The sequence below is a fragment of the Gopherus evgoodei genome, chromosome 2 (assembly GCF_007399415.2).
Source record: "Gopherus evgoodei ecotype Sinaloan lineage chromosome 2, rGopEvg1_v1.p, whole genome shotgun sequence".
Taxonomy (NCBI): Eukaryota; Metazoa; Chordata; order Testudines; family Testudinidae; genus Gopherus; species Gopherus evgoodei.
Genome location: NC_044323.1, coordinates 147,352,210 through 147,374,268, shown reverse-complemented (window position 1 = coordinate 147,374,268; position 22,059 = coordinate 147,352,210). Strand labels below are relative to the sequence as shown.

At 57.8% G+C, this 22,059-nt stretch overlaps 1 protein-coding gene and 1 long non-coding RNA gene across 3 annotated transcripts; both read right to left on the bottom strand.

Annotated features, from left to right (window-relative positions):
* Positions 1-6,983: 6,983 nt before the first annotated feature.
* LOC115645104 lies at positions 6,984-10,995 on the bottom strand. The gene is made up of 4 exons (XR_003998647.1): positions 10,940-10,995; positions 10,384-10,647; positions 8,426-8,540; positions 6,984-7,702 (listed from the first exon to the last, which is right to left on the bottom strand). It is a non-coding gene; the product is annotated as an uncharacterized LOC115645104 (long non-coding RNA).
* Positions 10,996-15,870: 4,875 nt separating this feature from the next.
* Positions 15,871-20,851, bottom strand: LOC115645103 (prosaposin-like). 2 transcript variants are annotated; one of them, XM_030549503.1, is made up of 8 exons: positions 20,761-20,851; positions 19,583-19,713; positions 19,203-19,304; positions 18,498-18,678; positions 17,762-17,910; positions 17,119-17,199; positions 16,269-16,350; positions 15,871-16,067 (listed from the first exon to the last, which is right to left on the bottom strand). In XM_030549503.1, the coding sequence occupies exons 1-7, from the start codon at positions 20,795-20,797 to the stop codon at positions 16,270-16,272; spliced, it is 762 nt and encodes a 253-aa protein (XP_030405363.1). In that variant the 5' UTR covers positions 20,798-20,851; the 3' UTR covers positions 15,871-16,067; position 16,269. The 2 variants fall into 2 exon arrangements, with proteins under 2 accessions (XP_030405363.1, XP_030405364.1); XM_030549504.1 differs by having other exon boundaries at positions 19,203-19,301.
* Positions 20,852-22,059: the final 1,208 nt, after the last annotated feature.

Sequence of the window (22,059 nt, the reverse complement as noted above, 5' to 3'; positions counted from 1 at the left end):
GCCCTGCTCAAATCTGGCTGGTATATGGGTTTAATAGCTGGTCCGCCTCTCCCTCAGTGTGAAGAGGACCATGCACACTTGTGGTAACCAAGCTGAGATTTTCCCCAGGTACCTTAGTCAACTGCACACTGGTTTGGATTAAAACTTAAAAGAAGTGTATTAATTACAGAAAGATAGATTGTAAGTGATTGCAAGTGAATGCAAACAGATCAAAGCAGGTTACCTAGCAAATAAACCAAACCACAAACTGAGCTTGACACACTAGATAGCTAGGATATGAATTAGCAAATTCTCACCCTGAGTGATAAACAGGCTGGCAGATTCTTAAGGCACAGGTTGCCTTGGCTTTACAGCTTGGCTTTCCTAGGCTTTAATACACAGGCTAAAAATCCCTTAATGTGGGACCATCACTTCCCCCCTGTTCAGTCTTTATTCGTCGGAAGTTTCCAGGTGTGTTGTTGTCGGGAGAGTGAGGTCCTGCCATGTTGTCACTTCTTCGCTTTTAGATCCCCCCCAGCCCCCGCTCACTTGCTGGAAAGCTCTTTTGCTGTGACCTGGGTCAGTTAGTTCCCATTGTGCAGTGCTATCTCGGAGAGGTTTCTGTTGCACGCAGTTCCTCGGGTAATCCTAGTGCTTGTGCATTTCCTCAGTAAGCCATTAATATTGTTTGGTCTTTTTACTGTTGTAGCTGAAAGGCTGCTTGTGGGTGTTTTCATCCTCACGTTTCAGTAACACCTACATAGCCAAACTTCACATGCGCCGGTAGCCCGTACAGTCCAACGAGATATTAATGTCTAGCAGATCAAGACTTAGAATGATACCTCACAACTAGGGCCCTACCAAATTCACCATCCATTTTGATCAATCATAGGATTTTAAAAATAATAAATTTCATGATTTCAGCTATTTAAATCTCAAATGTCCCAGTCTTGTAATTGTGGGGTCCTGACCCAAAAAGGAGTTGGGGGGGTTGTGGTACTACTACCCTTACTCCTGCACTGCTGCTTGCAGGGCGCTGCCTTCAGAGCTGGGCTCCCTGCCAGCAGCCGCCCCTCTCCAGCTGCCCAGCTCTGAAGGCAGCGCTGCCGTCAGCAGCAGTGGAGAAGTAAGGGTGGCCTGGTACGGTATCACCACTCTTATTTTTGCACTGCTGCTGGCAGGGAGCTGCCTTCAGAGCTGGGCGTCCAGCTAACAGCCGCCATGCTCCAGCTGCCCAGCTCTGAAGGCAGTGCAGAAATAAGGGTGGCAATATCATGATCCTCCTACAATAACTTCATGACCCCCCTGCAACACTCTTTTGGGTCAGGACCCCCAGTTTGAGAAACACTGGTCTCCCCTGTGAAATCTGTACCGTACAGGGTAAAAGTACACAGAAGGATGGATTTCACAGGGGGAGGCCTGATTTCATGGTCCGTGACGTGTTTTTCATGGCTGTGAATTTGGTAGGGCCCTACTCACAAGGCATACCTTGTACAAAACATATTCACCATGGTGAATATTGGGGTGCCAGGGTATCACCAGTAGGGCTGCGCTGGCCAGTCCAGCACAGTTTCTCACTTCTGCGCTTCGTTTCTGGGAACCTGGCCCTCACTGCACCGCATTTCCTCTGGGCAGAGCTCTGCTTCCCGCAGAAGATGCCAGTGGCTGGCCACAGAGCCTTGTGGGGAGAGATAAGACCAACTACTTGTGTGTGCCACCAGCTCTGGGTTCCCATCTCACTGCCTGTGCCGCTTGCAAAGCACTGTGGGGCTGGGAGCTCATGGGCAAATCCAAGGGAACCTCCTTCCTTGGACTTCACTAGCCCTGCCCATGACTGTGGGAAGCCAGTGTCCTGGGGTCTCTGGGCTCTATCTGGCGACAGGCATTTCCACCAGTCGGGGGGCTGACCTGACAGCCCTGTGAAGGCAGAAGGCTTGGACTGCAAACTTGGCCTCCTCTGGTGCACATGCCCTTTGGGGCCCTGGTCCATGCTGGGGTGCTGGTGACCGGCCTGGCCCCTGCCCTGGGATGACCCAGCATGGGGGTAAGAGCTTTTCTGCTGTAGGCCAGGCATATTACCCTCACTCAGCCAGGCAGCTCGCCATCCCCCTCTGCTTGCTGTGCCATGCAAAGACGCTAATGAGCCTGCTATTGCCCTGGGTGTTACACCTGAGGGCTGAGTAGGGAGCTCCGGGGGGAGGAATTCAGCTCTTGGGGGGGACAGGGTTATGGGGGCACCCCAGGCCAAAGAGGGCGAGCAGAAGCTGGGTGGAACTATGTGGGAGAGGTAAGGGCTTTGGGACAGAGGCTGCGGTCTTCCTTTAGAGCAGTGCCACCGGGGCAAAGGGCTGGCCAGGTGCCCACTGAAGAGCAGGAGCTGCTCCCTATGGCCTGGCTACAGCATTGAGCTTGGTGGGGAAATCAAGACGAAGGAGCCCCCCGCACACAGCCCATGGTCTCAGGGATGGCCACAAAGCCCAGGCCACTAGGGGAGGCTGTGGAGACAGACACTCCCATCCCATAGGGGCCCCCACCAGGTCACTGGAGCCCACAGTATGGGCTGCACTGGCCGGGCCCCTGCCACAGGAGCCCCACAGGACAGGGCTCCTGGGATCCCCCAAAAGTCACTCCCTTGTTGGAAATGCCACCTGCCCTCCCTGGGGGCAGCTCCCTGCCCCCACCCCAGGGAGCAGGGGCCAGCCTGGCTGAACCTGCCCCAGCGGCTGGGGGACTACTCAGGGATTTGCAGGTGCGTAGGCTTGATGGCTGGCAGGGCCCATGGCTCAGCCTGGTCGAGCCCCCAGGCACCACACGCCAGAGCCGCTGACCTGGCCCCAGCGCTGAGCCCAGCCACCTGTTCCAGCCCAAAACGTTTCAGTCTCAGGAGACCAAAGTGTGTGTGTGTGGGGGGGGGCACAGGCAGACAGCAGGAGAGACGAGGGGCCCCTGCGATGGTGGGGGATAGACTAGGTGTTCATCCCCCAGCTGCCCTGAAGGGGTTAAGGTGGCTGAGGGCCCCCAGAGAGGGTGCAGGCAGAAAGAAGAGTGAAGCTCCCCAGACGGAAACAGCAGGGCTGGTATAACGCCAGGTAGCTGAGGGCAGAAGGGAGCTGCAGGGAGGAGGTCGGCGGTGCCTCTCTCTGCAGCTAGGGAGAGCAGAGAGCTGGCCCCGAGGGCAGGCTGTACCCAGACAAGCCTGAGAGGCCAGGGAAACAGCTACCAAGTGGGGACTGTGCAGACCTTAGCTGCTAGTTGCAGGGTCCCTGGGCTGAGGGGTCCCATCCCAGAGCCACAGGCCCAGTGTGAGGGACAGCTCTGGAACAGTCCCTGGGAGGAGCCTTCAGTGTGTCAGCCCCCCTCAAGGTCACAGACTTCCACTAGGGCTGGTCACTCGGCTTCCCCGCCTCCTGGGACCGAGCTCCGGAGCCTTCAGCACCCCTGGGTCACACTACGAGCTCCCTGCAGTGAGTCCACCTGCATCGGACAACTGAGGGAGTCTGGCACCCCCAAAGGGAGCACGGCACCCCCACCTTGCAGTAAAGCTCAGCGAGCACATCTCTGAACATTAGGAAGGATTTGTCCAAATCTGGGTTTACCAGCATGGGCCCTGGCTTAGAGCCAGATTTCCCTCTGGCACTGCTCGCTCCAGACCACCCCACCTGGCTCACGCTTCTTGTAGTTCAGTGACGGGAGCTACTAGGAAGCTAAAGTGGGGTGCAAGCCTCTGGCAGTGCCCCGCCATCCTGCTAAAGGCCTGGGGCTGTATCTTGGTTTGGGGAGCGGGCCAATCTCTGATCGCCTCCACCTTGGCCAGCTCTGGCCAAACACGACTGCTCCCCACCTCGTGGCCCAGGTGCGACACCTCGACCATCCCCATTTTGCATTCAAGTCCTGCCTCCTAAGGACTGAATGTACACGTTCCTCCCAGGCTGGCTAAGGATACAGCTAGCATCAATGTACGCCAGGGCAAAGTTCTCCCTCCCCCTCAGTAACTGATCCCCCAGGCGCTGGAAGGTGACAGGTGCCCCCTTGAGGGCAAAAGGCAGGGCCAGGAACTCTCAGAACCCCACAGGGCAGATTTCACACTGGCCTCTGGGTCCAAGGCACTCACCAGTAGCCTCAGGTGAGGTCCATGATGGTGAAGTAACAAGCCCCCCACAACTTGTCTAGGAGCTCGTCAGGCCTAGGCATGGGGCACGCACCAGACACGGTGATGGCATTGAGCGTCCGATAGTCCACACAGAACGGGATCGACCTGTCTTTCCTGGGGACCAGCCCCACAGGTGAGGCCCAGGGGCTGGTGGATGGCTGGATCGCCCCTAAAGCCAGCATGTCTCTGACCTCTCTCTCTAGGGCCTGGGCTTTGTGACTCTGAACCAGGAACACTGATGGGAGGGTTGGCTCCTGTCCCCTCCCAGTGGAAGCCAGGTTAGTGAGCCCAGGCCGGTTGGAGAACAGCTGCCGATAGGAATGCGGCACCTCTCTCATCTCTGCCTGCTGGGCAGGGGTTAGCTGGTCAGAGAGGGGGATTGATTTCAGTGGGAGGTTGGCCCCTGTATCAGGGAAGAGACCCACCAAGGACCCTCCTCCTGCTCCTCCCACTGCCCACACACAGCCAGCACCAGCCTCTCGTTGTCCAAGTACGGCTTCATCATGTGGACATGGCTAGACAGCTCCACCATGTAGTTCACCTCATTCAGCTGCTTGATGACCTTGAAGGGCCCATCCCAGGTGGCCTGGAGCTTATTCCTCTGCACTGGGTGTGACGATGTGGTTCTGGCGGGACCCAACTGAGAGTGCCAATTCAGGACCAATTGCTCAAACAGGGCAGCTACAGCCCTAGGCTCGGGTTTTTCCACCTCTAAGGCAAACCAAACCAGCCAGCCAAAGAGGACTTCGGTTTCTCCCCACTGGCTAACCGCAAGTCACACAAGCAATTTCCTTAGACACTCCAGTCTCCCAGTATCACCACCAGTGCCACCCGTCTGGGGATGAATGGTTATGAAAACCAGCACCCCAATAAAACAAAAGGTTCTCTATCCCAAAGGACCAAGCCCCAGACCCAGGTCAATATACAATGCAGATCTTACCCACAAATCACACTGTTGCCAATCCTTTAGAATCTAAAATCTAAAGGTTTATTCATAAAGGGAAAAAGATAGAGATGGGAGCTAGAATTGGTTAAATGGAATCAATTCCATACAGTAATGGCAAAGTTCTTAGTTCAGGCTTGTAGCAGTGATGGAGTAAACTGCAGGTTTAAATCAAGTCTCTGGAGAACATCAGCTGCTGGGATGGGTCATCAGTTCTTTGTGCAGAGCTTCAGCTTGTAGCTAAGGCCTTGGCTACACAGGCGCTTTACAGCGCTGCAACTTTCTCACTCAGGGGTGTGAAAAAAACACCCCCCTGAGCGCAGCAAGTTACAGCGCAGCAAAGCACCAATGTAAACAGTGCCCCAGCGCTGTAAGCTAATCCTCACGGGGAGGTGGAGTACCTGCAGTGCGGGGAGAACTCTCTCCCAGTGCTGGCACCGCAACCACACTCGCACTTCAAAGCGCTGCCGCGGCAGCGCTTTGGAGTTTTGAATGTAGCCAAGCCCAAAGTCCCTCCAGAGGTAAGAAGCAGGATTGAAGACAAGATGGAGATGAGGCATTTGCCTTTATAGTCTTTTCCAGGTGTAAGAACACTTCTTTGTTCTTACTGTGGAAAATTACAGCAAAATGGAGTCTGGAGTCACATGGGCAAGTCCCTGCATATTTTGCTGAGTTACAAGGCGTATCTGCCTTCTCTCAGTGGGTCAGTTGTGTAACTGATGGTCCCTAATGGGCCATCAAGCAGGCTAAGCAGAGCTAACACCAACTTGTCTGGGGTGTCACCCAGAAGCACAGCACAAGTTTGAAATACAGACGGTATAGAGCCAATACTCATAACTTCAACTACAAAATGATACATGCATCCAGACAGCATAATCATAACCAGCAGCCCATAACTTGGTCTTAGACACCTTATATGACCCCCTTTACATAAGATTTGTTGCCACTACAGGACCTTGGTTGCAAACAATGTTCTATATGGTCCCAGTTTATATCAATAACATCACACTGGGACGAGAACCCTCCCTGGTTCCCGGTGCCACGGAGGCAGGCACGCACCGTGCAGTCATACCAGACCTTCTGTTTCCCTGGGGCCCTGGCTAGGTTCCCACAGCCAGACCCATGAGCTCTTCCCAGAAAGCACAGCATACACTGCACCACCAGTTCCCCAGTGGAGAGGCCCTCTCCTCCCATTTATCCCTCACCAAGTCCCAGGGCCCTCACACTCTGCCCATAGAGCAGTTCGAAAGGGGAGTACCCCATGGATTGCTAGGGCGTACTGTGGTATGCAAACAGCAGGTGGGGTAAATACTGGTCCCTATCCTGCAGGTGCAGATCCATAAAAATCCTCAGCACCATCTTCAGGGTCCCATTAAATCGCCCCACCAGCCCGTTGGACTGAGTGGGATAAACCAAGGCCCAGTGTGCCAGATTGGGGCTGACATGAAATTGCTCTGCAAGGGCCTCACTGAGGAACCCTGACCTGCCTTGATGGACACCAGAGCCACCACCTCTGGGCAGCAAACTCTGCCCCCCCCCCGCCCCCGAATGTACGTCTCCCCTGGCCAGGTCGCCTTGCAGAGGGACCCCGCTATGTCCACAGCTGTCTTCGGAAAAGGTTCCTGTGATGGGGTCTCAGGGTGGCTTTACCCTTATCCCCACCCTTTGGCAGGAGTCACAGGACCTGCAGGGCTTCACAAGACTGAGAGTCCATAGGTCAGCAGCAGCCTCTGCTGGGTGCGCTGGATCCCCTGGTGTGCTGAGAAAGGGACATCCCAGACCAGGTCCGGCAGCCTGGGGTGGTACCTCGGGGGGGACCACTAGCTGCTTCCTGATCCTCCCCCAGGTTCAACTTTCCCCTGGGACCCCACGCCCAGGACAGGAATCCCTCCCCCCACAGAAATCTTCCCCTGCAGCCCTCCTGATGGCATTTGCACTGCTGGTCCAACTTCAAGGAGGGATCTGGCTGAAGCTCAGCCTGAAATTCAGCTTCTGGGGTGGGGCCTGTGACATCTTGCTGGCTGTGCCTCAGTTTCCCCACCACAAAATCTGGAGCTCAGCCTGGTGAAGCCCTGTCCCCGGGAGCTCCCTTCCCCTGCTCAGAGGTGCCTGCGTCCCCTGCTGGGTCATCTGTGGCACTGTCTAGAGTGGCTCCCGACCATGAGTGCAACTCCCAGAAAACAGAGCCCCCCGCAAGCTGGTGGCATGTTCTATAGATTTCACCAAGTCAGTAACAAACGTGGACTCCTGAATCACTATACGAGTATGATCATGGAGTCCCAGACAGTCCCCTTAGATTCTCCAGTCTATCTTGCCACAGAAACTGGACTGAGTGATAAAATGGTCACTTACCCCAAAAATCACATCATCACAGCAACTGGTTCTCTAGACCTTACACTCAAGACAATGCTGGTAGCCAGTTCTATAGGACACTAGCTAAAGGTTTACTAGTTAAGAAAAGTAGTGAGAGTTACTGAGAGGTTAAAGCAGATAAAATACACGGACAGGTAAGTCACAGTTTGTAATCCCACATGGTGGCAGTGATGTAATAAACTGCCAGTTTCCCAAAAGTCTTTTCAGGGTACCCAGATTGTCTCTGAGGATTTCTGATTTGCATCCGGTGCACTTCCCTGTAAGAGTCCAAACAATCCAGAGATGCAGGATCCTTCCCTGAATCCATACTAGGGTCACTACCCACCACGGACTCCCAGGCCCTGTGCTCTCTTGGCTGCGTAAGGCCCCTGGAAGGAACTCCCATCAGTCTGACAGCCCTCCCCAGGCTCCACAGCTTCCTGGGCCCGCACCTCTCTGAGCCATCAGCACACCTGGTTCTGCTGTGGGCCCCTCAGGGAATCCACTCACGCTGGGCCCCTGGGGCCAGCACACCCAGCGGAGCAATGGCCCCCCCCCCCCCCCCCCCGATCTCTAGCCTGCAGTGACTCTCTGTCAGTGTAACACAGATGGGTTCATTGTACGTCTGGACAGGACACAGCACGGGCAGTTCTCAGGGGCCTCTGACCTGGCCAGTCTCAGCCCTGTCCAGCTGGGTCTGTCCCTGCCCTCATGGCTTCCTGCTGCCCTTTGTCCCCAGTCCAGCAACCCCCTTCTCCCAGCCAACCACCCTATATCCCCACCTCCAACAGCCCCTCCTCTGCCCTTTGTCTTCATTCCTGGGCAAATAGATCACCTGGGCCCTCTCTCTTCCCTCCTTTGTTCCCCCACAGCCCAGGGTCCTCTCTCCTCAAGCTGGCCAGGACCCAGCTGACTTCCAAACTGGGGTGGGCCTGAGTCACCAGTTGTTCAGGCTGCTAGGTGAGGTCACACCTGGTGCTCTGCACCAAACACCCCCTTACCTCGTTACACATGCAGCACCCAGGGAAACTCTTCATGCAGAATTCCCCATGTGGGCTGAAGGAGAGCCATTCTGAGTCTTTGAGCTCGGTGGTCACACCACCTGTCAATGGCCACCTGTCATGTAGGTACAGGGATGTACGCAGTGTAAATGTTTGCTATTAACTTAGAAGAGGATACACAGACAAATGGAAACAACGAAAGTAACATCCCATTAGTTTTGATGGAGTTTAAACCCCAGATACACACTCATATATTTAACAACCACTTTGATCTATACTAATACACAGGGAAATACACAGGGTGGCCCTCTCTGGGTCAAGCTCCCGGTATGGAGCAGGGTGCTCTGGGCCCTGCCCAGCCAGTCCTCCAGATCATTCCCCATCAACACATCCACAGGTAGCTGATCATGCACCTCAACCTCTTTGGGGCCCTCCTTGGCCCCCCATCTCAGGCAGATCCTTGCTACAGGCACCTTAACCAGGGTCCAACCACCCCCCTCAGGGTTAGCTATTTATTGGGCACTAACTGATCCAGGTCCACCACCGCAGGCAGTGCCAGCGTCACCTCCACACCTGTGGCTCAGTACCCTCTTCCCATCCACCTTAATGGGGACAATGTAGTGATTGGTCTGGATCGGCCCTGCGCCTGCCCTGCAGACTGAGTGTCCCGGGCGGGAGCACAGCCTCTTCCCTCCTGAGCCACTGGGACGCTGCCAGCCACACCCGCCTGGGGAGCAGGTGTCTCCTCTGGCTGAGCTCCCATCCAATTACCCCTGGGGCGGGTCATCTTGGTCATCTTGTCCCTGAGCTTTGAACACCGTGCCCACTTATGCCCTTTCTGCCCACAGTAATTACACCTCAGATCTCAGAGGTGCCTTGGAGGAGGTCTCCTTGCATTAGCCGTCACCCCCAGTTTGGGTTTACCTGAGCCCCCCGACCTGGGCTAATCCCCTTCAGGTCTCTCTTCATACCCAGACCTACTCTCTATGAACTCATCGGCCAGCCAGCCTGCAGTCCGCAGGTCTTCAGGCTTCCAGTCCTTTAACCACACTCTCAGGTGGGGAGGACAAATCTCATACAGCTGCTCCAACCCCGCCAGGTTATACATGTCCTCTGGCACAGCCACTCCTGCATCATCAGCCCATTTGCGGAGAGATTCTCCCAGAAAAGTGGCGAACTCCATGTAGGTCATCCCTGGGGTCTTTTGCAGATCCCGAACCCTTTTTCTGTATGCCTCAGGGGTCAGGTCTGACTTCAGCAGCATGGGGTTTCTGCAGTTCGGAGTCCCCAGTCTCCACTCTGTCCATCCGGCTGCATGCCTCTAGGGCAGACCATGACTGTGAGACCCCAGAGGATTCAGGGGGCCTGGGGTCTTCGGCAGTGGGGTGCCCCCGCTTTGGCGGTAATTTGGCGGCAGGGGATCCTTCCACTCTGCGATCTGCTGCTGAAGTGCCCCAAAGACCTGTGGCAGGGCCCCTCCCCCCCACTGAATTACCGCCGAAGACCCGGCACTTCGGCGGCGGGTCCCGCTTCGGTGGTAATTCGGTGTGGGGGGGGGTGGTCCTTCCTCCCCAGAGCAGAAGGACCCCCCTGCCGCTGAAGGCCTGGAGTGGAAGAAGTTCCGGGAGCCCTGGCCCCGCAAGAGTTTTCTGGGGCCACCGGAGCGAGTGAAGGACCTTGCTCCAGGGGCCCCGAAAAACTCTCATGGGGGCCCCTGTGGGGCCTGGAGCAAATTGCCCCACTTGCCCCCCATCTGGGTGGCCCTGCAGTGAGACAGCAGAGCTAATCTGCAGGGTCAGCCTGGTTCAAATCACAGGCCTTCTCAAAGGCAGTGAGGTAGACACTCCCCACACCAGCTGACAAGAGACATCCATACCCCCTCCCTTCTTGAACTGTGGCAGCAAGTTGGTCTCTAGGTTCCCTTTGGAATTGGCATCCTGGGGCCTTTCCCCACTTACCCCTTGGTGGGTCCTCTTGCCCATCCACCTCAGGGTCACACTCTTCCACTAGGGGCAGCCTCTTGGCTTCACTGCTTCCTGGAAGCGACCCCTGGAGCCGTCAGCACCCCTGGGTCACAGCACAAGCTCCCTGCAGCAAGTCGAGTCCCCTGGGTTGGAACCTGAGGGAGACCTGTACCCCCAAAGGGAGCACTGCACCCCACCTTCCCTAGACTATCGTCCCGCTCAGCCAGCGTGGCAGAAGCAGTCGGGTTTATTAGGTGTCTGGAACACGGAGTAGAAAGTCCTTGGTTAGCAGAGGGAGCAGAAAGTGACAGCCTGGTCCATCCAGCAGAGTCAGCCCAGAGCCCTCTGCTCGCCTCTTCTTTGGTGCCAGACCCCCACCCCTCAGCACAACTCCAGCACCTCTCGCAACCTCACCCGCCCCCTTCCAGGCCCCAGCGCACCCCAGCCACACATCCCAGCCCCCAGGCCCTGCACCCCTCCCGCCCAGATCATCCAGCCCCCCACCTCCTTCATCCCTTGGACCCTCCCCAGAAGCCCTGGCAGGGGAGACCTTCAGCCACGGCCGGACAGCGGAGCCAAACCCAGGTCCCAGCTGGTGGGGAGCAGGGAACCCGTCCGCCCGCCCCAACCTTCTCCCAGCCCCCAGGCCACCAGCTGTTCCAAAGACATACACGCACCCTTTCTCTGCTGCTTGATTGGTGCACTTACCTGTCTGTCACACCTCTCCGGTCTCTTATTGATGCTCAAGGGACGGTCCCGCCTCCCGCATTGTATTTTTGCCGTCCAAGGCAGCGGGCGGCTTTCCCAGGAAGGGGGTTTAAATGTGCGGTCCCGTGCCCTGGTCGCTGATTGGCCCCCAGGAAGAGCAAGCAGGGCTGTGATCTGAGGCCAGATCAGGCGCTTCCCCCCTCTTGGCCAGGTTGCACCACGTGGGTGAGGGTGTTCCTGGCTCCCTTGCCACGGCCAGGTGCTTTCCTTCCCGCTGGGGGGGTCAGGGTTGTAGGAACCAGCCCCGCCCTCTAGAGCCGCCGCCAGCAGCCACGGAGCAGGGAGGGGCAGTGCCAGGTTTGACCTGTGCGATCGGGGGGGCTGCAGCCACCGCAAGGCCCCCAGCGCGGCCCCAACATCGAGTAAGCGGCCCGGCTTGAGCCTCCGGCGGGCGCACGCTGCCTAGCCAGCCCCAGGCACACTGTCCACCCACCGCCCCCATTCCGCCCCCCCATGCACAGACCCCCACCTGATAATCAGCCGGGGGCGCTATCTGTCACAGCGGCCCAGACGCTGCGTGAGAGGAAGTGGGGAATTCTCTTAGTGCTTTGAGTGCGTGTGTGCCTGTTTCCCGCTGTGCTGCATGTTGACGAGGTGTTTGTGGATGCAGAGCGCCAGGTGTGACCCCGCCTGGATCCAGACAGGCTGGGCACTTTAACTTAGCACCTGATGGCCCCAAGGCAGGAGCCAGTGGGCAGGTGGAAGAGAGACACAAAGTGATCCGTTTGCCCAGGATAGAAGACAAAGGAAGTGGGAGGAAGGGCTTGGAGGTGATATAGTGGAAGCTGCTGGGTGGGGGCTTCTGGACTGGGGACAGAGAGCAGCGTGAGCCCACCCAGGCTGGGACAGACCCAGCATGAGCTGTGCTGAGACTTTCTAGGCTCAAGGCCCCTGAGAACTGCCTGTGCTGTGTCCAGATGTACTGGTGATTGCTCCCCTGGGGGTGGTGGCCCAGAGGAGTGGATTCCCTTGGGGGCTGGAAGCTCACAAGTGTGGTTCCAGGAGGCAGTGGTAACAAAGGGCCTAACTCCAGAGAGAGAGTGCGACCTTCACAGTGATGGGGGCTCCTCCCCGGGACTGTAAGGAGCTGATGGAGCACTGGCCTCTGAGTCCGTGACCCTGTGCTACACCCCAGCTTTTAAACAGCCCCGGGGACCCCTTCAGCTTGCCAGCCTCCCAGGGGTCCCCCTCTTCCTTCAGGGTGGGCCATGGCATCCCAGGCCTCCTGCGTCGCACCCAGAGCTCTACCGAGCCAGCCGGGTGTGCAGAGACCCCAGGCAGCCTGTCCCAGCAGAACAAGGTTTATTGGTCAGCTGGCGCAGGCCAGGCTGAGCTCAGCATCGAGACATGAAGGCTGAGATACGGGCCTGCTGGCCAAGCCAGTGCCCCCCAACCACGTGGCCATGGGCGCATGCCAGGCTCTGTCTCACCGCCCCATTGCTTGGCCTGCTATGGGTTGTTGTCAGTCAGGCCTAGGGTGACCAGACAGCAGATGTGAAAAATTGGGATGGGGTCAGGGGTAATAGGAGCCTATATAAGAAAAAGACCCAAAAATCGGGACTGTCCCTATATAATCAGGACATCTGGTCACCCTAGCCGGGCCTTAACGCCCTGTTCACCCTGCCCCAGACCGGTCCTGACACACACCCCCATGGCACTTGCTTGGCCCCAAGCACAGCTTTTTAACCCTGTTGCACCCACTGCAAAGAGGGAAACTGAGGCACGCATCAGACTCAATTATAAATACTATAGAACAATCCCACTTTGTCATGCTAGCTACAGCAGGGGAACCAGCCTGCTAACTGGTTCCCTCTGACCATAGAGTCAGCCATGAAGAAGATAGAGGATAAGAACACCCTGGTCTTCATTGTAGATGTCAAGGCCAACAACCATCAGATAAAGCAGGCTGTCAAGAAACTGTATAAGCAGCAAAGAATCCTGTGGCACCTTATAGACTAACAGACGTTTTGGAGCATGAGCTTTCGTGGGTGAATACCCACTTCGTCGGATGCATGTAGTGCAAATTTTCAGGGGCAGGTATATATATGCAAGCAAGAAGCAAGCTAGAGATAATGAGGTTAGTTCAATCAGGGAGGATGAGGCCCTGTTCCAGCAGTTGAGGAGTGAAAACCAAGGGAGGAGAAACTGGTTTTGTAGTTGGCTAGCCATTCACAGTCTTTGTTTAGTCCTGAGCTGATGGTGTCAAATTTGCAGATGAACTGAAGCTCAGCAGTTTCTCTTTGAAGTCTGGTCCTGAAGTTTTTTTGCTGCAGGATGGCCACCTTAAGGTCTGCTATAGTGTGGCCAGGGAGGTTGAAGTGTTCTGCTACAGGTTTTTGTATATTGCCAATCCTAATATCTGATTTGTGTCCATTTATCCTTTTCCGTAGGGACTGTCCAGTTTGGCCAGTGTACATAGCAGAGGGGCATTGCTTGCATATGATGGTGTATATTACATTGGTGGACATGCAGGTGAATGAGCCGGTGATGGTGTGGCTGATCTGGTTAGGTCCTGTGATGGTGTCGCTGGTGTAGATATGTGGGCAGAGTTGGCATCGAGGTTTGTTGCATGGATTGGTTCCTGAGTTAGAGTTACTATGGTGCGGTGTGCAGTTACTAGTGAGAATATGTTTCAGGTTGGCAGGTTGTCTGTGGGCGAGGACTGGCCTGCCACCCAAGGCCTGTGAAAGTGTGGGATCATTGTCCAGGATGGGTTGTAGATCCCTGATGATGCGTTGGAGAGGTTTTATCTGGGGACTGTATGTGATGGCCAGTGGAGTCCTGTTGGTTTCTTTCTTGGGTTTGTCTTGCAGTAGGAGGCTTCTGGGTACACGTCTGGCTCTGTTGATCTGTTTCCTTATTTCCTCGTGCGGGTATTGTAGTTTTGAGAATGCTTGGTGAAGATCTTGTAGGTGTTGGTCTCTGTCTGAGGGGTTAGAGCAGATGCGGTTGTATGATATTGATGTGGCCAAGGTCAACACATTGATCCGACCCGATGGTGAGAAGAAGGTTTATGTCCGTCTTGCTCCAGACTATGATGCATTGGATGTAGCCGATGAGATTGGAATAATCTAAAGGGCATCCACCAAGAGCTGGGCAGCTGAGATAATAAACTTTATAAAACCCAAAAAACGGGTTTCAGAGTGGTAGCTGTGTTAGTCTGTATCAGCAAAAACAACCTGGAGTCCTTGTTATAGTCCTCGTGGGGCATGGCCCACGAAAGCTTATGTCCAAATAAATGTGTTAGTTTTTAAGGTGCCACAAGGACTCCTGGTTGTTTTTCCTGCTAACTGGGGCCCTCTCTATTCTCGCTCTGTCATTGCTGGCCCCTCTCGCTCTGTCACTGCTGGCCCCTGTTCTGACCGGGTGGGGATGGGGCAAGCACTGCTTGCCCACTCACTGGGCGTCTCAGTGCTGGGGCTGTTTCCTGCCCAGCCGGTTGCCTTGTCCATTCCTGGCATGTGGTCTTTGCTCTGGCCAGCCTGCCCTGCTCCATTCTTGGCCTGACCCGGTGGCGATGGCGCTGGGCTTTGCTGGGGGCCCTCATGATGGAGCGCCTCACTCGGGTCCCCATGCAGGTGGGGGGCCACTGGCCGGGAGGCCTGGAAACAGCAGGCTGTGCTCCCCACTGGCTGGTCCCTTCTCCTGCTGGACCTATGGGGCACCTGCACAGAGCTCCCTCCCACCCTTCCCCCTTCACCTCACACGGTGGAGCTGTGGGAAGAGGATCTGGCTTGAAGGGGGCCTGGATCAGGGAGGGGAAACCCAAGATGGGGACTGAGCAGACTGAGCGACAAATAGCAGAGCCTCAGCACACAGCCCTGGCCTCCCAGGTCTGCCTCCCTCCACCCACTGCTGCTAATGAGATGCCACTGCCGGGGAGGGGGTATTTCTCTGCCCTGGGGCACCCCTGCAGGATCAGGCCCTGGCAAAGAGAGCAGTGTGACAGAGCAGGAAGCAGGGCGAATTTGACCTGGGAATGTTGCAGGGGAGTTACATTGGGGATGGGGGACTTCCCGTGAAGGAAGATCCCTGAGCTGTAACCTGAGCCAGGAGAGGGGTTGGGAGAAGTGACACCTTCTGCCCAGGACACTGAACAAAGGAGAGGAGGAGCAGAAGGGTGGGGAGAGAGCTGCTGAAGGAGGTGTTTTTTTTTGTTTTCAGTCTTGGGCTCCGTGCTGGGGTCTAAGCTCCCTAAACTCCCCAGAAGGACTTGATTGAGGGGTTCTGGTTGTACCTATGCACTCCGCTTGGGACTGTGTTCCTGTTGTCTAATAAACCTTCTGTTTCACTGGCTGGCTGGGAGTCACGGTGAATCTCAGGAAGAGGGGTGCAGGGCCCTGACTCCCCCACACTCCATGACAAGCGGCATGGAGGATCCAGGCTGTATCTGGCTGAGCCGAGCTGAATGATATCCCTGGGAGCGAGGCCCCAGAGCCGGGCAGCATGAGAACAGGGACTGGGAGCTGGCAGGTGTGTCTGGTCTGGGAGGGCCAGCTGATGTCAGCTCTGCAGCCAGGAGGTGGAAATGGAAGCCAAATCCCCCACCCACTGCGGCTGTGCAGATGGCACATAACGCCCTGTTATAAACAGCTGCCGCACCCCACCCCAGAGGTGGCTGTACTTAGTGATGGGAGAGGTGGCAGAAGGAGGTTGGGAGGGTCAGCAGTCGAGGACTCTGGCATCGTGGGTTGAGATCACAGAGACATCAGGTCGATATTGATCCTTTATTGCCCAAAGTGGGGAGGAGAAGCAGAAGTCAGAGGCGATAATGCTGCCATCCCAGCTGTCACACACCAGGAGGCGCTGTCGGAGCTGGGGGGACAGTGGGGGCTGACGGTTCCCTCTGGGAGGCATGCCCTGAGCCGGCGGGGGGAGCTGCCTGCTGTGGCCGGTGCACAGGCTCGGGCCTGGAGAGGAGGAGAGGGGTCAGTGAGGTGCCAGCAGAGGTGCCCCCTGGGAAAGGTGCAGTGGGGGGCCATGGGGCTGGGCTGGGCTCAGAGGGATCTGATGGCCAGAGGCACTGGCATGTGTCTGGCCTGGCACGGCGCTGCCCTCCCCCATGGACACCATCATGAGCAAAGCCCCCCCCGCCCGCCTGTGGTGCTCACCTCATGGCCATGCCCAGGAGTCGGTGCCAGAGCTGGTCTCTCCTTGGGTGGATTCCTCTGGCAACTGGCAGGCCTCTGCGTCCTGGGGAGAAGGGACACGGCGTCTCCAAGGGCATTGCCCGCATGGGGCTGCGGGGGAGATGCCCAGGGCCCCCTGCAGCGCGAGGGGGGATCTCTGCAGGGGGGCAGGGATCCTAGTGCCTGGGGGAGGCAGGGACCCTAGTAGTGTGGATGGAGGTGAGGGGGGCAAGGATCCCATTGTATGGGTGGGAGGAGGGGCAGTCATTCCAGAGGGGAGGATGGCTGGGGGAGGACAGGGTGATAGCTCCCCCAGGAGCTGGGTCAGTTTGCCATAGCAATGCCCTCTATGCCATGGGCCTGATCCTGACCCCTCCCTGGGGTGGCCCCGCAGCCTGTGCAAGGAGCTGCAGGGACCCCGGGCACTCAGCTTCCCCCTGGCGACTGGGCCACGGCCGAGGTTTATCAGCTGCTGCGAGCAGGGTCCCAGAACTGCTCCCTTAGCTCTGGCAGTTCTGGTCCCTGGGCAAATAAGCGGCCCTTTGTGCTGTGCCACCCTCCCAGCGCCCTGTGTCTGGAGCAGAGCCATGGGCAGTGCCTGTTCCGAGGGGGTGAGCAGGGACTCACACCCTCTGAGGGGCTCGCTGGCAATCTGTCACCGTCAGGCCACAGCCAGGTGTGGGGAGAGTGGGAGGGGTGGTGGCTAACGCCACCTGCCCCATCTCTGCAGTCTGAGATCTTTGCCCGCCAGCAAATGCTGATTCCCTGGGGGTGGTTTGTAACTAGCCCCCCGGCTCTTCTCGCTGGCCTATCACCCCCTTCAGTCTCTTACCAGACAGGTGGTGAGCGGGTCCTGGGGCACCCTCAGAACCTGCAGCAGCCTGGCTTGGTAGATCGAAACAAAGTCATTGCACTGCGGGAAGACGTAGAGTCTGGGTCATGGCCCCCGTGGCACCAAGGTGTCAACTGCCCCATGCTAGAGAGTGACCTCACTGACCCCCAGCTCTGCCTGGGGGAAAGAACCCAGGAGTCCTGGCTCCCTCCTAGCCCCCCTGCTCTAACCACTAGACCCCACTCCCCTCCCAGAGCTGGGGCTAGAACCCAGGAGTCCTGGCTCCCAGCCCCCACCTGTTCTTCTAACCCACTAACTCCCACTGCCCTCCTGGAGTCCTGGCTCCCAGCCCCCCAGCTCTGATCCCTAGGCTCCACTGCCCTCCCATGGCTGGGAGAAGAACTCAGGATTCCTGGCATCTAAATCCTCCTCAGCTCTAACTACTAGACCCCACAGCTGAGCCAGGCTGGTGCTTTTCTAATACATACTTCAGCCCCTGCCCCCACGGCCCTGCTTGGTGCGGATGAGTCCTCTGGGGCACTGTCCCACGCCCCATGGAGATGGCTGGGGACCCTCCCTTCTCCTAGAGCCAATGGGGGGCTGGGCTGGGGTACCCCACGCAGATCTGAGCCATTCTACTGACCCTGAGGGAACCCCCGAAGTGCTGCTTGCATGTGCCGTTCAGGACGTCTCCAAGGTCCCAGCCAGGCCTCACGTGCTGGAGGTCGGGCTGGGCTAGGCTGGTGAAGGTCAAGCAGAGGTCACAGGCATCGCTGGGGGGCACCAGGCTGCCTGGCACACGGAAAACAAGGATCTCACCCTCTCCTCTCTGGGGCATTGTGCCTGCCCCCAGAGGCCCTGCGCTCCTCTCCTAAACCCATGGGGAGAGGGGGCCCCTCTTGCAGCAGGTGGGAGCAGGACCAGCATAGTGAGCTCTACGCTGCTGACATGTAGGGCCTGGCCGGGGGCTGAGTGGGCATTCGAGGCCAGGGCATAGCCCTCGGGCAATGGCTGTCATTTACAGCCACCCCAGGGCTGCTCTGAAGTACAGGGGTGCAGCCAGCTCGCAAGCTGCCAGTGGCACTGATTCTAGTACCTGCTTGTCCCCCACCCTCCCTGGGAAGGACCCCGGTTTGATCCCCACTCATTCCCCCCTGCCACAGGCACCCTAGGTCTCCCTCAGCTGAGTGGGGGGTCTCCCCTCTGTCCTGCACAGGGTGTGTGAGCCCATGCCCCAGGCACTAGGCCATACCCCACTGGCCAGGGCGACTGGCTCAGGTTTCCCTGGCATTGTGCCCAGCAGGGACAGCAACGCCCTGGGCTGGCAGCAGCTGGCTGATGCCCCCTGACTCCTTGGCAGAGGGAACAAGTGGGAAAACCTTGGGTGGGTGGGGACTCCCGGCACATCCGCAGGCTGATACAGATCTCCTTGGGGTCCTGCCCGTCCTGCAGCGCCTCCGTGATCTTGGGTTTGTACTTCTTCATCACATAGCGGCAGAGGCGCCGCAGACTCCTGCCCACAACTCCGCAGAGCTTGTCCTCGGCCTCGACGATGGAGTCCTGCATGACACCGGTCCAGGGTTAGGACACAGCGCAGGATGTCACCCGCTTACTGGGCCCTGCCCTGACACCACTGCTGTGACTGCCCCAGCCACTGTCCTTGCAGGATGTGTCATCTCTATGGGATGCTGGGCCAGGAGAAGGGGAGGGGGTGGGGGAGGGGAGGAGGAGGGCCTGGCCCCTCCCCACCCCCGCCAGAGGAGAGACACTGGGGCTGTGTCTGGGATTGGGGGAACCCTGACACCAGGGTGCCATGTGGGCAGCAGGTGGAGGGGGGGGGCAATGGGATCTAGACCCTCCTCTCCTTCCTGGTTGTACCAGGGCACTGGGTGCTACCCATGCCCCTGGCACCAGGGGCGGATGGCAATGGAGCAGACCCCGCTCCCCGCTCCCCACAGCCTGGTCTCAGAGCCCACCTGCTGCCCCCCCGCTCCCCACAAGGGCTGGAGCCAGGGGCCCTGGTGTAACACAGGGGTGATCCCCCCCCAACACAGGGCTGCCCCAGATGGCACCAGGGCCCTCACCTCGTCGGGGTCGTCACCGACCATAGACTTCAGCTTCTTCAGGATGTTGGTACAGATGGTGCACCTGATAGAAAGAGCCTGCTCCCGGACGTGCCAGCCCTGCTGTGCCAGACACAAACCAGGGGTCACCACTCAGAGTGCCCCACATCACCCTGAGCCCCCTTCCCCCCCCAGACCCCTCAGCCTCCCAGCCCCAAGACCCTTGTCCCCGCGGACCCCTCAGCCTGCCAGCCCCTTCACGGACCCCCTCAGCCTCCCAGCCCTGAGCCCCCTGCCCCCCACAGACCCCTCAGCCTCCCATCCCAGAGCCCCCCACACCACCCAGCCCCCTTTGGAGCTGGGATGGGATCAGAACAAGGGGCGGGAGCCCCCCGACTCACCTGGGGCACGTGCTGCTCGAGGAGCTTGCAGACCTGCTGCTGTCCACACTGAGCTGCTGTGCCTGGATCTCTGCACCAAAACTCAGGGCCCAGCAGGCATTGCTTGGGGACCAGCTCCTGGGCGCAGAGGGCTGCAGAAAGAGGGGCACAGCAAGGAGCAAAACCAGACTGTACAGGGAGTACAGTAGCTGGTGGGACTTATTTATTATGTGCTACAGCAGCACTGAGATCAGGGCCCCACTGTGCCAGGTGCTGCCCAGACCCTGACCAAGATCAGGGTCCCGTCATGCCGAGCGCTGCCCAGACCCCAACTGAGAAACTGAGGAATTTGAAGCCCAGGGTGATTCAGTGATTAGTCCAGGAGGGTCTGGGATATAGAGCAGAACTGAACCCAGTTCTCCTAAGCCCTAACCCCACTGGGCTTGGGTCAACTCAGTTTGGAGCCGGTGGTGGGCATGACTTTGCCAGCTCCAGAAAAACTGGTCAAGAAACCAAGGATCTGGAATAGACAGATCACCCTTGGGTGCTCCCTGAGACACTGGCTCCCCGGCCAGGGTGCTGCACCAGGATTGGCTGCAGCTGGGATTGGGGTCACCTAGGGTGACCATACGTCCCGTTTTGGCCAGGACAGTCCCGTTTTTAAGCCCTGTGTCGGTCATCCCAACTTTTTTTTTGGCAAAAGTGGGCATTTGGCTGTTTGCTCTTGCCAACTTGATCAAACAAGAGCAAAGAGGACAAACACCGATGTTTGTCAAAAAAGTGGGCATGGAGGAATGTGTGTGTGTGTCTGAGGGTGAGCAGAGATGCCAGCCCCGCACAGGGAGGGATGGGAGGCTTCCGCTAGTCCCAGGCAGTATCCCATTTTCCCATTGGGAAATATGGTAACCCGGTCACCTGGCCAGGGCACTGTGCCGGGATTTGCTGCAGCTGGGATCAGCTGTGCCTTCACATGGCAGGAGGCTCCCCTAGGGTGGGTGGACCCTGGATGTGCTGGAAACCCCCCTGTATTGGGGTGAGGCTCATATGCTCTCAGGGGCACTGCCAAGGCAGTTGCCATACTCTGCGGTGCTGGCTTGGGGGAGGGTCTGGTTCTGCCCTGAGTCTCTCCCATGCGACCTCCCCCAAGGACTGTGCCGGGGAGGTGCCCCTGCGGGTGACACCTGCCGGCGGCCGCTTACCTGAGCCCAGCCAGAGGAGCAGGAGGAGAGGGGCCATGTCAGCGCTGGCAGCACACTGCCTGCGATGTTCCCTGCCCTGGCTTATAACGGGGCTGCCTCCCCCATCACTGTCACTTCCCTTCACCCCAGCCCTGGCCCCGCCCTTAACTCTGATCTGTGAGGTTTTGTGAGCCACATTTCCTGCCTTGCTCTGCAGGTGGGGGAGTGACAGCGGCCCTGTTCCTTGGGCCCTTCCAGCCCTGCCTGGGGCTCCCTCTGGTCTCCACCACAGCCATGCCCCCCCCCCCATATCTCATAGGCCAGTGCTGGGGGGGGCCCTGCCCCCCAAACTCACAGTGACTCCCAGCCAGTGTGCAACACAGATGGGTTATTAGTCACCAGGAGATCAGAGCTTGTTAGCATTGAAAGCAGGAACATTCAGCAAAGTCCATTTTGGGGGGCTCAGAGCCCAGAACCCTGCCCCCGCCGAGTCCCACCCAGGAGACTGCCCAGCCTCAGTCCTGCCCAACCATTCTTTGTTTCTTTCCTGGGCAATTTTCTTAATGTTTTGTATGAATACTGGATGTGCCTCAGTTTCCCCCCTGTGTTGCACAAGTGGTGGGACAAAAGTGTGTGATCCTTGCAGAGACCCCGCAGGTCAGACGATGGCCGACACTCTGTATCCTGGCAACTGATGGCCGGGGCCCATCCTCTACAAGGAGCCAGCCAGAGGATTTGGGGAACAAAGAGAGGTAGAGGCCAGGGGACCGGCTTGCCTTAGGCTTCCCCTGGGGTCCCATCCAGGCGGGCTCATTGCTGGGAGGTCACGGGATGAGCAGGGGGCTGTACGCTCCGAGGTCGGTCCTGGGAGCTGCTGGAGCCGAGCGGGCGCCCCAAGGGGTGTCACACTGCCAGAGGGGCCTGTCTGAACTTCAGTCAGAGCCATTCTAGAGACTGAGCCTGGGTACCCGTGACAGGGACTCCCACCCCACCCTGTCCCCAAGGCCTCAGATCCCTAAATGGCCCCCTCAAGGACTGGATGATGAAAGGATTAGAAAACCTGCCACAGAGCGAGAGACTCAAGGAGTTCCACTTACTTAGCTCAACAAAAAGAAGGTTAAGGGGGAACTTGATCCCAGTCTGTCAGTACCTACAGGGGGAGCAAATATTTCATACTAGGCTCTGCAGCCTGGCAGAGGAAGGTCTCCCATTATCCAAAGGCTGGGAGTTGAAGCTCGACAAACAGAATGGAAATGAGGAGGACATTTGTACCAGTGACAGTAATTAAGCATGGGAACAATCTACCCAGGGCCATGGTGG